The sequence below is a fragment of the Amia ocellicauda genome, chromosome 18 (genome assembly GCF_036373705.1).
Source record: "Amia ocellicauda isolate fAmiCal2 chromosome 18, fAmiCal2.hap1, whole genome shotgun sequence".
Classification (NCBI taxonomy): domain Eukaryota; kingdom Metazoa; phylum Chordata; class Actinopteri; order Amiiformes; family Amiidae; genus Amia; species Amia ocellicauda.
In genome coordinates, this window is record NC_089867.1 from 10,577,012 (window position 1) to 10,592,745 (window position 15,734).

The window sequence follows — 15,734 nt, forward strand, 5'->3', positions numbered from 1 at the left end:
CAGCAATAATTAAGGTTAGCTGGCAAATGCAAGCCCAGAGTTGCATATTTAAATGATATCTCTGTGAGAACAGGTGATACGTGAGTAATATACAAATTGAATCTAGGCCCCAGCTGATTTGTGTGTATGCATTTGTGTGTGTGTGTCACTGTTTTTGTATGCTACTCCAAGCTTGTCACCAGTCCTGTTATTACAGTTTTTCCTTTTAGTGTTCAAGCACAGGAACATGCATGTAGGTCATTTTGTGAAGGCATAACTAGGAAACTCACAAACAGATTTGGATTTAAACTCATAAATGATTCAGGTATGGTAGATTAGTCCTCAGGCTGAAATTGAGAGGCTAAAGTTTGTTTAGTAAAAAGTGTGGATGTGTCACTTTGATATTGGAATTGAATGTGTTAATCCCCTTTAAAGCATTCATGTCATTTGTAATGCAGTAAAACCTAGCAATGTAAGTCACATTCTGGTCAACCTTGACAGTGTAGACCTCAAACAATATTTTCTTCTGCTTCTTCTTTGTAGAGGCATGCAATGCAGCTGTTTGTGCTTCCATGTAGGCTTTCAAAGATTAAGGATGCAGTAGTTCAGATGTCCTAAAATTGAATTCATATTTTACTTTTAATGCAGACTGCATTGTTTCATTTGTCTGTCTTATGAGCCCTTTCATCATCTTGCGATTTACCTTTGATGGCCCATCTGTGAAGCAATTCCTGTAGGTATTGGAAATGAGAAATTTCCTCCAATAATTCCAGCATTTAATCAACTGGGCTAGTGAGAGCTGTTGAATCAAATCCCTCAATGTGGTCTCAAGGACATTTATTACAGAGAGCAAATTATTTCCATACAGCCTTATTGTGGCTCACACACAGCGATCTGCATTGTAAAAGAACATAACCCCTAGTGACTTACTGCAAGCTATAACATACAAATGGGTTTCCTGAACTATTCTGAAATGTCCTTTCATCAAAGCCTTATTTCAACAGAAGTAAATCATATTTTAATTATTGTTTTACGGAATCAACAATAAATAAAAGTGAAGGCTGTGTGGAGTATGTAAATATTAATGTATTTATAAACATATTTATATATGTGGTACACAAAGTTGTCAATACATTTAAGTTTCAGTGTTGGGGGCGGTGAGAAAGAATATTGAGTATCTAAGGAGGATTTCTTAATGAACATATCGATCCTAAGTCTTGTGCAAGTAGAGGCTTAGATCTAATTTCTTTAATTTGTTTTATTGCAAATCGCTTTTTCACAGATTTTGTTCTTGTTTTAACCCGAAGGTCTCTTGGTGAGGCTCTGGACTGTCTCTGCTCACATTGTTCCCACTCTTGACAAGCAGAAGCTTAGATATGTACAAGACTAAAATCAAAAACTTAAATAAGGCACCATCAATTATTTAAAGGCCACTCCTGTAGAAATGGATGTGCTATAGGATTGTATGATTAAGGGGGTCTTTTCCCTTTTAGTCAAGTGGATTCACCGTGCCCAAGGCATATTCAAGTCTTCAATTCCCAAAGCTTTTTCTTCAAGTTGTGATGTTATAATCCTGCTTCTAAAGATAGTATGAATATGAACAGCTTTGTGTTTCAAATCTAAAGATTACATTTATCAGAAAAAAGAAGGTCAGACAGTTCTTTAGATTAAATATTAAAGTATTCTTTGTTAAATTAATTCAACAGTAATAAGCATTTCTAATAGCATACAGTACTTACAGGGGAGTTATACATTTTCTTGGAAGAGCCAAATTTCATTACAAGTTCCACAATCAACAAATTAATTTAAAGTAAAACAATACAGAGAGAAATAATCATTGATGATTTATCTAAAGTACTATAACATAGATCAATCCTGTGTGCAGTTAAACATAAAACACCAATTATTTTTGGTTTAATAGTCTTGAGCTTTAGCTTAATGTGCAAATGCACTATATTACTGGAATCATAAGTTCGAAAAGGAATAGGAATGGGAATTATAATGTCTTTTAAAGAAACAAATGCACTCACAAACCTTTGAGAAACCTTTTATATTACTACATTTAACTAGAAACATCATCAATCTCATTATGTGTGGTGTACTTGCAGGAACAGACTCTAAGAGGTTGTACAGTGTCATCATATACCTTTGGGCTGCCATGCAAGCTGTTATCTTTCAATTCGCTACCCACAGGGGGAAGGGTTAAGCCAGTTTCCATGGTACCTCATACTAAAAAATATTCTATCAAAGCTGCCTGTAGGCCCATGCATGTGTCACTCATACAGCCCCTTCCTGATTCCTGTTTGTATAACTGGTTTGTGTAACAGACCGGAATTTCCGCTTTGCTGGAAGTCTGAACTTCCAAGCAACCTTGCAACAATCATAATCTTTCAATTCTAGAACACTACCCAAAGCCGTGTCATTGCACATGACCTCAATATCACCTGTGACTTCTATATAACATAGTGTATATCTAAATGCATGTTGTAATACTTCAAGCACTGTTTGTTTTCCTCTCATTCACAGGCCTCCCCCGCCGCCCTTGCAAAAAGTGTGTTAGCTGAGGTTCCCAACCAAGTGGTCGACTACTACAATGGCAAGGGAATCAAACCCAAGTGTCTGTCTGATTTCGAGTCTTCCAGGACATTCGGCCCCTAACTCCTCTGCAACCCTTTTACATAGTTCATGAAAACAAAATAAGAAAACAAATAGCACGTTTTGGTGATTTTTAACTAAACAATTTTTTTGCATGTGTAGCCCTGAGGCTTGCATTCTGTTACGCAGTTGTATTGTTGAAGACATTTTTACAGAGAAAAAAAAAAAAAAAAAAAACTGACTTCTTTACATATGAGAGCATGTCGCCTTGGAATCAATAAAAGAAAAAAAAAGTTATCTGTATTGGTTTTTATACAGGTTTGTTGAGATTTTGCTAAATTTCTTAATATTCTTACACTGTAAAGCATTTTGGATCAATGAAAGTTAACAGCTCTCTGTATTAGTATCATCTGCTTCCCAACTAAATGTTTTTTCAGATAAAGCAGATGCATGGACTGTATTTTGCATGTCAATAATAAAAAATACACTGTTTTTTCCATTGGCTGTGTTCTTCTTTTAGAATTGAGAGGGTTTTTTTAAATGGTAAAATATACAGACTATTTGAAAACCAGGTAAAATATGTTCAGCAAAGGATACAACCACACAAACAAGGCATATTTAAACTGTATGTCAAAGGAAAAATTTACTTGTACACTTTTTAAAATGACAATGCTTTTTAAAAGCCTTCATTGCTTTGTCACATGTTGAAATTGAAGGCTCTTTCTTTATTACCATCAGAAACAAACATAAGACTGAATAGTTGTGTGTTTTTACACAATTTGTCCTACATTGGTCTTGGATATGCTGTCCCTTTGCATGCAAACAATACAAATAAAAGAAAGAAACTTGTAAAACAAATGAAATGCATTGTAATGGGTGCTCTGTAGCTTGTATTTGTTGCCAAACATTTTTTTTTTTTCATAATGGAAAGCTAGTAAATAATGTGTGTGTTCCTTCAATTTAGAAATTAGAATAATTCAAATATATTAATAAATAAGATACATGGTGGGGTTATAGGAGAACAGCACATACATGGGTAAGTGAGATAAAAACACACACACACACACACACACAACATTGAATAGAATTAGATTAATTGTCACCTTTCTGGAATTAAAGGAATCTAAAAAGAAATGTGACACCATCAGAAATAATGCATATGTAATACTCAAAGTGTGAAACTGTTAGACACTGTGAGTGTTTGTTCTTTCTCTCGTCATTTGGAAAGAAAGTTGAAGGAGACAGAATGACTTCCAACAGGGAGCCGCCATTAGTGTTATATTATGTCCCTGGATATTATTACAAAACAGTACTGATGAGAGGAGTTCATGCTGATCCAACAGTAGCACATCTTTTGCAAAGCAGGGAAGTACTATTCACTGTGTTGGAACAGAATAGTGTCAGAATATATCTCTCAGTTCCTATTTTAAAGGTATTTTTCTTCATTTTATTTTTTACTATTGGATGTTTGGAATCACTTGTTATGGCCAAAAACAGTGACAATGAGAACAATAAAGCTTTTTTTATTCAATTCCAGTTTCCAGTTTTTCTTATTGAATGAAGTGCAGATAAATCATATAATTACAATCCGCAAGACGTACATTTCTTGCGAAATGTCATGCAAATGTCTTCCTGTTTTTACGTATGTTTGTATACATTTTGGTTCTCAAATCACCATTTAAAATGCACAAATAAGCTTCAGTCTAATATACGTCAGTCTTCTCTGGAGTGCTTCTTATGAGTGTTTTTATAATGTAAATGGTAGTAATGGCACATTTCATGGCTTGGGTTTCCAGAGATGATGTTTAAGATGTTTTTTCATGCACTCCACTCTTAGTTTTGATTTGTGGCCCCTGAAAATGCACATAATTTCAATCCAGTACTTTGATGCACAAAAATGGAACCTGGCTCAGCAGTTTAAAAAGAAAATCTCTTCTGAATCCTGACATAAGTTGATTATATCAAAAAATATTGCACGTCCTGCTCAAAATTCCCAACACTCGCCATAAAACAAAAAGAAAATTGGTTTATTTCAGAGCATAAAATAAATTAAAAAAATGTCCTCTTATACAATTCTCAGGAGCTGATTGCTTTTCCCCTGCCAATATAAGATCTTGCGTACAGGTAGACTGCTGAACTGATTCGGCGCAGTTAAAAGGAAGCACACTATGTCCAAGATCAAACTTTGTGCCTTGAAACAGACTGCTCTCGGATACGGATTGAGAGGCATTTAAGAAGTGCTGTTGGCTGAGAGGTGTTTCTTTCCAGAGACCTGAGCCTTTATTAAATAGGAGTCCTTTTGAAGTCCAGACCAGCAGGCTTTCAATTAATCCTGGCATCATGCATAATTAACAGCACACCTCTTTGCGGATCATTCCTGGGACAGGCCCACAGGGGTCCCAGAGGAAAAAAATAAATTCAAAGGCTAGAATATTAATGATGGAGAAGGCACATAAATCAGCTGTGGGTATTATTCAAAATATTCACCATGATATTTGCCTTTAAAGCCTGGGATGACTGTACAACTGCTATGCGTCTGTGCCCTTCCGAGAGTCCACTGCGAGGGATCTGTGTGAATGTGTTTCTGAACGTACACTATTTTTACTACAGTATATTCATTTCAAATTTCACTTTGTGCCATACTTCTTATTCCGATACACAGTAAGTAATATGAGGGAGGATCTCACTGTTCATTACCTTCGTTATATTAAACAATATAACCCGAACTCCTATATTTCAGTGGCATAAGCATTCTATTTGATCAGTAAGCATTTTGGAAACAGGACTGACTTGCAAACATATACTGCTCAGCTTTGTTCCCAAATAAATGATGCTGCTGTTTCAAAACACCACGCTGCCACTGTTTGCAACTAATTGAAAATAAATGTATGTGCAGTCAGATTGTATTGAATGGCTTTAATATGGTTTACTCATATATCCTGCAGCTATACTGGAGGTTACAAAGCAGAAGCACAAAGGAGATTTCTATTGACAGGCTCATGCAGTTTGTCTCACTTTTAATGAAGCGAGAGGTATGGATGCTGCAAATTCTCATTCTGGATAATGTACAGCTATATTTTTGACAAGCCTGCTAAATGTTTGTGATATATCTATGTCACATTGGGCTCCTAAAATTTAGTGCATGATAAAGTGTGGGGCACCACAGTAAATAGGGTGAATGGTCAGAGTACAATGTGCTTCAGCTGCTTTCAGATAACTAGAGGCAATCAATTTCAACTGTTAGCTGAAAAAAACTGGCAAAAGTAGATTACTACTGAATGTACAGCTCTAGAATTGAATAGCATTCCATGGGGTATCCTTCGTGCCACTCTCATTCGTATGGAGACAAAATGATTACAAATTGTTCGTTTTTTGGTATACTGTCAATTTAAATAAATTATCAAATTTAATTCAGATATGTCACTTGAAATCCCACCAATCCCTTTTCCCTCCGCACTTGGTTAAGAGGAAAATTATCTGATGTTATGTTATGTTCGGCGCGCAGATTAAATGATGACATTTCTTTCGCCTGTGAAGTTACCACTGTGTGACAGCATCAAAGTCAGGGAATAAAACTTAAATGCATAAATCAATCACATTTGGAAATTATTAATAGGATGACAGGGAAACTTGGGGCGTAAGGGGAATCGAAGTCACTCCTAGAATGCAAAGACATGAAAGGGAATTTTTGATGTATTTCCCTGCCTCTTGCACAGGGGATTCCCCAGTTGCTACTGCCATTTTATCAGTGCGCTGCATGATACGAAAGGTGTGTTCAGAAAAATGCAAGGCCAGCTCAAATCCACTCATAGGTGAAGAGCAATGGTTTTATTTATCAACTCATTGAGTGCAATGAGGACCGGATGGGTGCTGACTTTGTGAGAACTATCTTTCTTTATTCCTTATATTTGAAAAACACACATTTATTGACAGCAACAACAAATTAACAAAGTTTGCCATGCAGATATTGCAGATAAACGAATCTTTGAGCATATTCCTTGAACTTAAACTGATTGAAGAAACAGTGTTCTCACATCCCCTACATCATCAACTAAACTAGCATTCAAAGACAACCTCTTATTTTATCTGATGTGAAATCTTTATAATAATATAATACAAATTATTAAAACAAATAATGATGATGACTATAATTAGACTGACCCTGTAAAAAACTGAGTGTTATTACATGTAATAACATGGACGTCCCTACATTAAAAAAGCATTCCCCTATAGTCGTTCTTATTAAACAGTCCTGAATACATTAAAATCATTCGCCTCACCTTTAGATAAGTAGAAATGACCAAACAGAAACGAGTAACTCGACTTGCAGGGCCACAGTAGTTGAAAGTCGACCTCAAACACACGATGTATTTATTGCGGAACGAATGTGTCCCGGTGCCGCGGGGACGTATTTCACTGACGTACCCGGAAGTGCTCAGGGTGACATTTCTGAACAGGACAAGCGTGATCTGTGAAGGAGTTTGTGTGTGACTGATTTTGAATGAATTGGAAACCTAGTATTTGGCAATAAATACAAAACATACGATTTGTATTAATGTATTAGAATGGCAGCTTGGAGCTGCAGGATCTTCAGGTGGGGACTAGGAGAGTCGCTGGTGAAAGGAGCACATGTTTTTCTGGGAAGAGCTGCAGCAACAGACAGGTTTGGAAATATTTTTTTGTCACGGTTATTTATTTCGTTTTTCGTAGTATTGTATTGATAAACCTATATGAATGCTATTAAGTCAGTATACCTGGGTATGTTTTGTGAGCATATATCCGTTACGTTTGGTTTTAAAGTAGGCTGTTCATTTTTTCTCTCTTCACTGATCTAAATTACAACAATGAAGCCTTGCAGCTGTAAGAAATAGACCTCGTTAACTCCATATAATTATTGAAAATATAAATTGGTTTTGTATCTGTGATAAAAGTTGCTTTAATTACTTAACTGTAATCATAAAAAAGTCCTGACATTTAATGTAGTTTTGTAACGTAGAAAATAATGTCCTTCCTCATTGATTTATGCTCTTGTAATTTTAGGAGTTTGTTTAAATGACAGGCATTCGTGTAAATAATTAAATAAACAATCAAAACAATATTAGAAACAAAATGAAGGACGTGTGAAGTGTAGCCAAAAAAAAAGCAACAGACAGCCAAAGCTTCATGTCTTCCAAAACCATACAAACTTTGTATTAATTAACAGGTTTGAAGAAACATTTCAAACAGCCACATAACTTCTACATTTGGCAAGAATAATATAAAAAAGTGCTTTAATATTTTTGCCCATAAGCATCTGAATAGTAAGTACAAGTGCGCTATAGAAATGCTTAATTGTATGTGTGTAATTCATCTTTCCCCCTTTGTCTTGATTGTAGCCCAGTGGGTCTGCAGTTCACCAGGACCATTCAGATTAAAAATACCACATGGTGGGACGAGCATCTTTCAGAGGAGAATAGTGAGTTGATGAGGAAACTGATTCCTGAGGAGTACAACAGCCAAACATCAAGCAAACTTCACCCTCTGAAAGATGAGCCTTGGCCTAGACATCCATGGGAGTCGGGTATGTTTTGAGTCTATAGGGTTACGTTTTGCTAGTCTAGTCTTTTTCTGCTTTCTTTATTTAACACCTTCCCTCTTCAATCACCCCAGTATTGATTCCAGTAGCAGTGCTGAGTCCATGCAGTTTGCACTATCATCGCTAAGTTGGCTTTAATTCATATAGTCTAAAGAAGATTGCGGTGCATTCTAACTGCACCGATCTTAAATGTCCATATTTAATGACTCAAACGTAAATCCTCTATGGTTATCGCAGCCGTTGAGTTTATTTAAGGGCAAATGACTGAATAATAGATTTTGAACTCTGGGTGTACTCCCTATTGCCTAGGGATGGCTCGATACCACTTTTTCTTTTCCGATCCGATACCGATACCTCAACCTTTAATATCTGCCGATACCAATCCGATATTTTTGTTTACTACTAAGCTGTTAATATGCCATATGTATGGATGATATGAAACAAATTCTCTATTTCCTTAAAGGAAAAAATACAAAGCCCACAACAACATGACTTATGCAATAATGCTGCTTCCTTTTATTTAGTGAAACTCTTTTAAATGAAAATATATATATTTAAGCATTCAAAATTAATACTAAAATATCACTGAAAGTACAACTGTGCAAAATTCAAATCACGACATTTAGTTAACGCAATATATATAATTCTAGTGTTAAAAAATTATAATTTTCAATGTAGAATGTAACTCAACTTAACATTAACGTAAATAGCATCTCCAGTGTTAGTCCTAAAACATACATATAAGTTTTCATTTAAAGATCTTCAATTTGTTTTAATTTATTTTTCATTCAATAGACTAATAGTTTAGCAATGTGAGCTGCACCGAAAATGCCTTAACATTAGCGTCCTTGTGGCAATGTTTTCTGGTCATAACAGCAAAATACAAAATGTATTAGACTATGTATGTAACTAATTTATACAATCTACTTAACTAAACGATTGACTTTTCCATGTTTCCAAACCACACTGAACACACAGACACCGCTCTGTGCTCAGAAACACACCTGTGTGCTCGAGTTATAATAAACGGCAGTAGCTGCTGTGTGTGGAGTTTAATAATATGAATGTGTTTGTTGCTCCTCTTTCCTTTTTTTTTTTTACTAGTTTCACACAAGGGTGTTTGGCTTTTAGGTGGGTTAACACCAGCTGTAGATGTGTGGTAGTTTAATTGCACTGCACATATTATACACTTAACAGTGTTTTCGTCTCTGTGAGGAAGACATTGGCCGCATTCTTGTAGCGCAGATTTCTGCAGATATGCACAATTCCACCGATTGTGCTTGTATGGAATTTGTCGATGCAACTATTATCCTAGAACACTTTGATCCAGGTCATTAAAAAGTCAGTAATTAAGACTATGAAAAGTAATTAAAAGTAATTATTTTTCCAAATCCTTAACCTGCGCTGTAGCCGCGCTGCAGTGCTGGAATAAAATAATCCTGTTCAATAATAGCGACAGTTCTGGGTGGTGAAATACACTTTTTATGACTACAAACAGAAGGTTCTTTTGGAAAAATAGGATGATGGGTCCAATCGAACGTGCATAAAATGTAATTTTTTAATGATTTTCGTGACTTTTCTGATTTCCCCCATTGACTCTCAGGAAAGCAGCTCCATAGTTAGGACCCTGGTGACGTCACGGTATATTTTTCAATCTCTGATTTCTGGTACATAGAATGAGCTGGACATGAAAAGCTCACTGCACAGAATATGTTCCTACTTATAGAATAACCTGAGAAAATATGGGTTTTCGGTGGAGTTCCCCTTTAAGGCGATGTTTCAGGCTAGATTTGTCGGTGGATCGTATCGGATTACAACATCTATTATTTCCGATATCCGATCCAGTGTTTTTGGCCTGTATCGGACTGATACCGATACAGATTATCGGATCGGCGCATCTCTACTATAGCCTGTTCAACATTTTTGCAGTCCTGTCTACTTAATTCTGTGAACAGGCAATCTGATTTATATACTCTTTTAGGCAGGTAAATGTAGGTACAATGGATGAGAATGTGACCAGCAACACACGCAGCATGTGAATCATGACTATGCGGGGTTGACCTTGATGTTCTTTAGCAGTCTTTACTCTTTCTTGTTTTTCAAATGTTTGTCCCATTTACTGTGGCATAGTAGAAAGAAAAACAGGTCTCTCTTCACACACAATAATTTGATTTAACACCTCTTCAGGTTTTTGTCTGGTCAGCATAAAACAGTCATCTACATTCATTTCCCTCTATTATGCTATTTTTTTTTAAAAACTATCTTGTTTCTGAAAGTATTAAAAACTAGTGTTTGTATTCTTGCATTTAGTAGGTGGTAATTGATTGTGGAAGCACCTACCTTAGCTCGGAGGTGCACATTTATTTACTCCGCAATTGAATTTGCTATTTCTGGTTTTCTAAAGCTTTACCACTACATGTCTAAAATACACATACATATCTTGGTATTTCATAAAATTATTTTTTAATCTTAACATCTCATTTGTAACCCAGGGCTGAAGTTATCAAAACTTCTCCTTATATTTAAGGTTCTTGTTATTTTCATGCAGCTTAATTCATATTTTTTTTCTGGAATGTGCGGGATGGGGGATATAACCAAATACCGTAATACCCTAAATTAAGTATATATTATTAACTACATTAATATGAATTATATGCCTCATAAAAAAGTCACACGGCCTAATTGCCCTCTCAATTGTCTTCATGCTAATACCTGCAAGACCCATTTGTGTCAAAGCCACTGAATTTTTTAACTAGACGTAAAGGTCATAAACACTGTTTTCACATTTCCCCTTTACGTTACATTCTTCATATTAAATTTTAGTTTGGCTTCAGCTTAATGTAGTTATAATTATAGCAGTTGACCTTATGGAATAAAGCATCCAAACTACTAATATAAACTATTGTCAGGTTTGTGGGGAATGTTTTTTTAGAGCCCCCACTTCATGAAATAAATTGATAAATGTCACAGTCCTGTGAATGGATGTGATTTAGTAAATCCTTGAAGTATGGATTATAAAATAATACCTCTCTGTGTCACAGTGCATCAGATGAGGTCCTAAGAGTACACTGTCACATTGGTGTACCACTCACAGACAGGATATTGGCATTACTGTGCACCATATGATGTGCTGATTTGTGTTGTCAAATTGTAATGACCCTTTCCGACCTGTGCGATGACATCTTGAGAAGGGAACGCTTTTACTCACGGTTAAGGTTTGGCATAGTCACCTTTGACTAAAATCTACCCTGAGAATTGTTCTAATGCAGTCATAGAATTTCTGTTAATAAAATACAGAATTTGAAAAATAATACTGACTTACAAATCAGAGGATTCTGAAGAACATCATTTTTGATTGATTGGTTTGTGTTATTATTTAAAGGTGCTTATTTTGAGCCTCAAACACATTGATATAATGTATTAGATGTTAGTCATCTGATCTTATTCTTAGAAATCTAAGTCTGTAAGTGATGGATCAAATTGCTTGTGTCAAAGTGACGTGCAGTGCATACATTAATAAACTGTGTTAATCAGCGGAGCAGAAAAGCAGATTCCAAAATGTGTTCAAGAAAATGTGAATCTGTGAATCTGCAGGTTAAAAACAGAATGTGCAATATAGGTATTGCTATTTTAATACTTTAGCAAGATGTTTGGTATTTCATGAAAGAAAGGAAAAGATTACTTGGCTTTTTTCCATCGATAGATTACAGTTGAAGTCTAGGTCATTACACTTTTTTCGCCCCTCCCTCACTTAGTGTGGTCGACATCAGGGTATAATGAAATTAATAAACATTTTTTTCTTTTCACGGAGGAGGGGTTAGACATCATCAGACTTCAGCAACAAGACCCTTGTGTTGTTGCTATTTACACTCTTTTGAGTCAAGGGTTCTCAGAAATGTCACCAGTCTGTTCCTCGTCTGTGTTTTCAATGCAACATCACTCTCGAGCCTGAGGTGAATACGCAAAGGTCTCTGATCAGTATGTCCTGTAGCTGAATATCTGATGCTGCTAGAAAGGTCTGCCTGCTAAGTTAATTATCACAGACCTTTTTAAATATGTATATTTCAGGGGGAGACTGTAGTGGTGGTTCAGCCATCTGAATGCTTGCTTTTCCCTCAGGTATTTAGAAGGCCTCCACAGGTTTGTTATGTATCCCCTTGGTGCCAACAGTGATGTCAAACTGCAGAAAATCACACTTATACCATGACACCTGCAGTGCTTTTGTGTTTTGGGATACAGAATCCTGACTTTGCCCAGAGAAAGAGTCAATCCTCACAAGACCTTACACCTCATGTATCTTTACTGGTAGGAACAGTATGTGACATTGCAGCGATTTTATACAAATATATTTTGAGCTGTGATTAGTAGATGTCACCAAGCTGTACTGTTTATTTCCTGTCTTAGTGAGTCATCCCTCACACTTGTTTTTGGTATTTAAAGTTAATCATGCGTTCAGTGAGCAAAAGGAAATTAGTCTGTTAGCCGACTGGATGGAAATCTTCTTGTTTAGGAGAAATGGGTGTCCCGGCCAATCAAGCCTTAATTCCATAATCAAAAACATTGAATTATGCAAATGACAGGCAAGCTCAGACCAGAATACATTTATTCTAACAGCTGCCATCATTTTGTATTTTGTGAAGCAAGAACACAGGTGTAGATATCAAGACTACAGTAAACATTACAATGAAATTACCAAAAAGCAGGTGGCTCCCTTATGTTGTGTGACTTCATAACAGGTGGTTCCTTCTGTACCAATATCTCATTATTTTAAGTTAATACATGCTTATTATTTTATGCTTTTCTTCCAAAGGGAGTCGCCGAGTGGGTCTGCTTGCTGTGAAGCTGGGTATGATGCCAATCTGGACAAAGATGGGAGAGAGAGAGGTGGTGACGATGCTTCAGGTACGAGCAATGTCAAAATGGAGAGTTTTAAACCATCTCGGTGGCTCACGAATGTTAAAAATAACAGCGAGATTGAGAGAGAAGCTTAGAGAGATTTCAACCATAAACTGTTCACTTTAAGCACATCAGGATTGGTTCAGGCCTGGAGATACCTAGAGCAAGGGCTAAGCTGGTGTGGAGCACAAGAGAGCTGTTCTTGCATCCAAGAGCTGACCTCTGTAATTGACCATCACATACACACTATCACACTTCTCTGGGTGAGAAGTAAATATGAAACACCTGCAGACCCAGAGTGTGAAGTACTGTACGGCCTCGGACCATTTCTTGCACATCATCGGCACAGCTTCTAATACAGATGGTTTTTTTTGCAGAGATGTTTGAAAAGTATGTTCCCGTTTGATGTTTATCTGTGTATATAAGCATGGCATAATTAAATAAGTAAATTCTTACTTAGTTACATTTTCATGCACGGTTTGTATTTGTAATTATATTCCACCTCCATTACATGTACAGGGTTTCCTGTAATGATGCCAACCATACCATTTTAATTTAGCAAGGTGAAAAACTGCACTGTGGAATCAAGAGCAAACTCATCACTGTGTAATCTGCGGGGAAAAGGCTGCCGGCTCTATAACAAATGAACCCAACGAGCCTTACTTGCATAAGATTTATGAACTTTCAGAAAATTGAAGCATTTCTGTAGTTGAAAGATCCATAATTATGCATCAGTTGTACGTTTCATTTATAGCTGTAGCCTTGATGGTTTTACACATTAATAGTAATTTGAGCTGCAATTATTTTTGAATTCTCTTTAAACTACCCTTGAGACCATTTTAACTAATGGAAAGTTTTGTTATTGCTTCTTATTTTGAGGTCACTTGGTGAAGTTGTTTCTTGAACACCAAATTGACATAAAAGGAAGTTTAGGGCCAGGCAATATTGACAGGTAAATATAGGGTTACACAGCATGGAGAGACTGTGCTTTAGCAGATTGATTTAATGTAGAATTTAGGATCCATTCAGTTATCAAAAGCCCCCTGGTGTCTGCTTTAACAATAATGAAAACTTATTGCAGCTTTATTACTTTGTATCAACTGTGTGAAATTGTTTTTGTTTCTGAAGGTTTACTAAATCAGTCAATTTACAAAATTTGATTCACTAAAATGTGATTCAGTATGAAGACTATTCTCCTGCATCCTTAACTCAGATATTCCTAATAATCCAGGAGAAATTTGCTGCCAGCACAGTATAACAACTGTAAATATGGGCATGTTGAATTATAACGTTGATTACAGGAAAATTGTAAAAAAAAAAAATTGATGTCTTGTATTATAGGCCAAATTTTCTTCCTTATATAGGATAATCAACAGGCTTCTCAGAATCTGAAATTCTGAGCCATATACACATTTATTCTGGTAACAAGCATTACATCGTGTCAGCAGTTATATAACAATGTGGAAGATGAATGACAGAATGCTTATGAGATTCAACTCTTACTCCATTCATAAAGCACTGAACACTCACCCCCTGCTGTTACACAAAAGATGTTTTGCTTTTGGTCTGAAAATACAACCATTTTCTTCAGAAACCCCTTTAATACCTTTCCTTTAAAATAGCGCCATAAAATATTTTGCATTACTTTTAAACTGACTTCTGTTTCATAATTTAAGCATCTTGATTTTATCTTCTTTCTCTCTCTAGGTGCAAGACTGCCATGTCATTAAATATACACCCAAAGAAGAATTTGATGGAAAAACAGCCGCTTTGATAGTTGGAACAAAGAACGTGTCCTTGTTCCATGTAAGTCTTCAAAGACGCCACATTTTAAATTGCACCACAGACAATCTGAATCAAAGACAATCAGATTTTTTTTAATTGGCTCAATAAAGAAAGGTCGAGGCCTGAGTCAGTTTCCTTCATCCTTGCAGGCTAAAAGAGAAGCATTGTGGTCAGGTAGTTAGTATTCTTCAGTTGATGCAGATCTGATCTTAAAGCCCCCGTGAGAAGCAGCTTGTTGATTTTCAAGGTGGTAGGATTCTGTATTTGGTATCATTCCCTAAAGTTCAGAGAAAAACAAATGTAATGTTGGTGAAAGCCATAGATGACTCTCAAACAGGTAAGCAATAGTATAAAATGTTTATGGTATAATAACCACCCAAAATAAGACAAGGATTAGATGGAGAGGATTTATTTTGTTCATTGTTTTTAAACCATATAGGTGTGCTATGTGTTATATTGAAAATGTTCTAAGTGTTTTGAAACAATCTCTAATTGCAATCTGCTCTCATAAATGTAACGTCAGGTACACGTTTATAGAAAAACTTTCTCCAGTCCCAGTATGTCTGCTGTTCCCTACTGCTGCAGTAATTCAGCTGTGTTACTTCCTATCAGTTTTATCTCCATCAATTCTCACAATCTTCGCTCTATTAGAGATGTTGTAATAGGCTATTAAGATGTTCAGTTTGCCAGGGGTTGCTCTTAACCTTTCATAACCTCTCAGTGCAAGAAGAGAATAAGGAAACTTACTTTCAAGTGGAAACTTCATTTTAATGCACGGTTTCCAAATATTAATGAACAAATCATGAATTGCAGTGGTCTCTTGCATCACGACTGAGGCATTGCAGTGATTTGGCCTTTCATGACTGGGCCCTTTTTCATCTTAATCTCAAGCTGGATGTAAATT

The 15,734-nt window shown here is 36.1% G+C and overlaps 2 protein-coding genes across 2 annotated transcripts in view; both read left to right on the forward strand.

Annotated features, from left to right (window-relative positions):
* Positions 1-4,063, forward strand: part of LOC136713884 (copine-4) — an 88,250-nt gene extending 84,187 nt beyond the window's left edge. The window contains exon 16 of the mRNA XM_066691117.1: positions 2,506-4,063. Within this exon, the coding sequence (XP_066547214.1) occupies positions 2,506-2,637 (132 nt within the window). The 3' untranslated portion in view covers positions 2,638-4,063. The remainder of the gene's footprint in view (positions 1-2,505) is intronic.
* A 2,932-nt stretch (positions 4,064-6,995) lies between these two features.
* The window catches only part of mrpl3 (mitochondrial ribosomal protein L3), a 31,307-nt gene continuing 22,568 nt past the window's right edge, over positions 6,996-15,734 (forward strand). The window contains exons 1-4 of the mRNA XM_066690410.1: positions 6,996-7,237; positions 7,950-8,134; positions 12,960-13,051; positions 14,753-14,851. Coding sequence (XP_066546507.1) covers positions 7,140-7,237; positions 7,950-8,134; positions 12,960-13,051; positions 14,753-14,851 — 474 coding nt within the window. The 5' untranslated portion in view covers positions 6,996-7,139. The remainder of the gene's footprint in view (positions 7,238-7,949; positions 8,135-12,959; positions 13,052-14,752; positions 14,852-15,734) is intronic.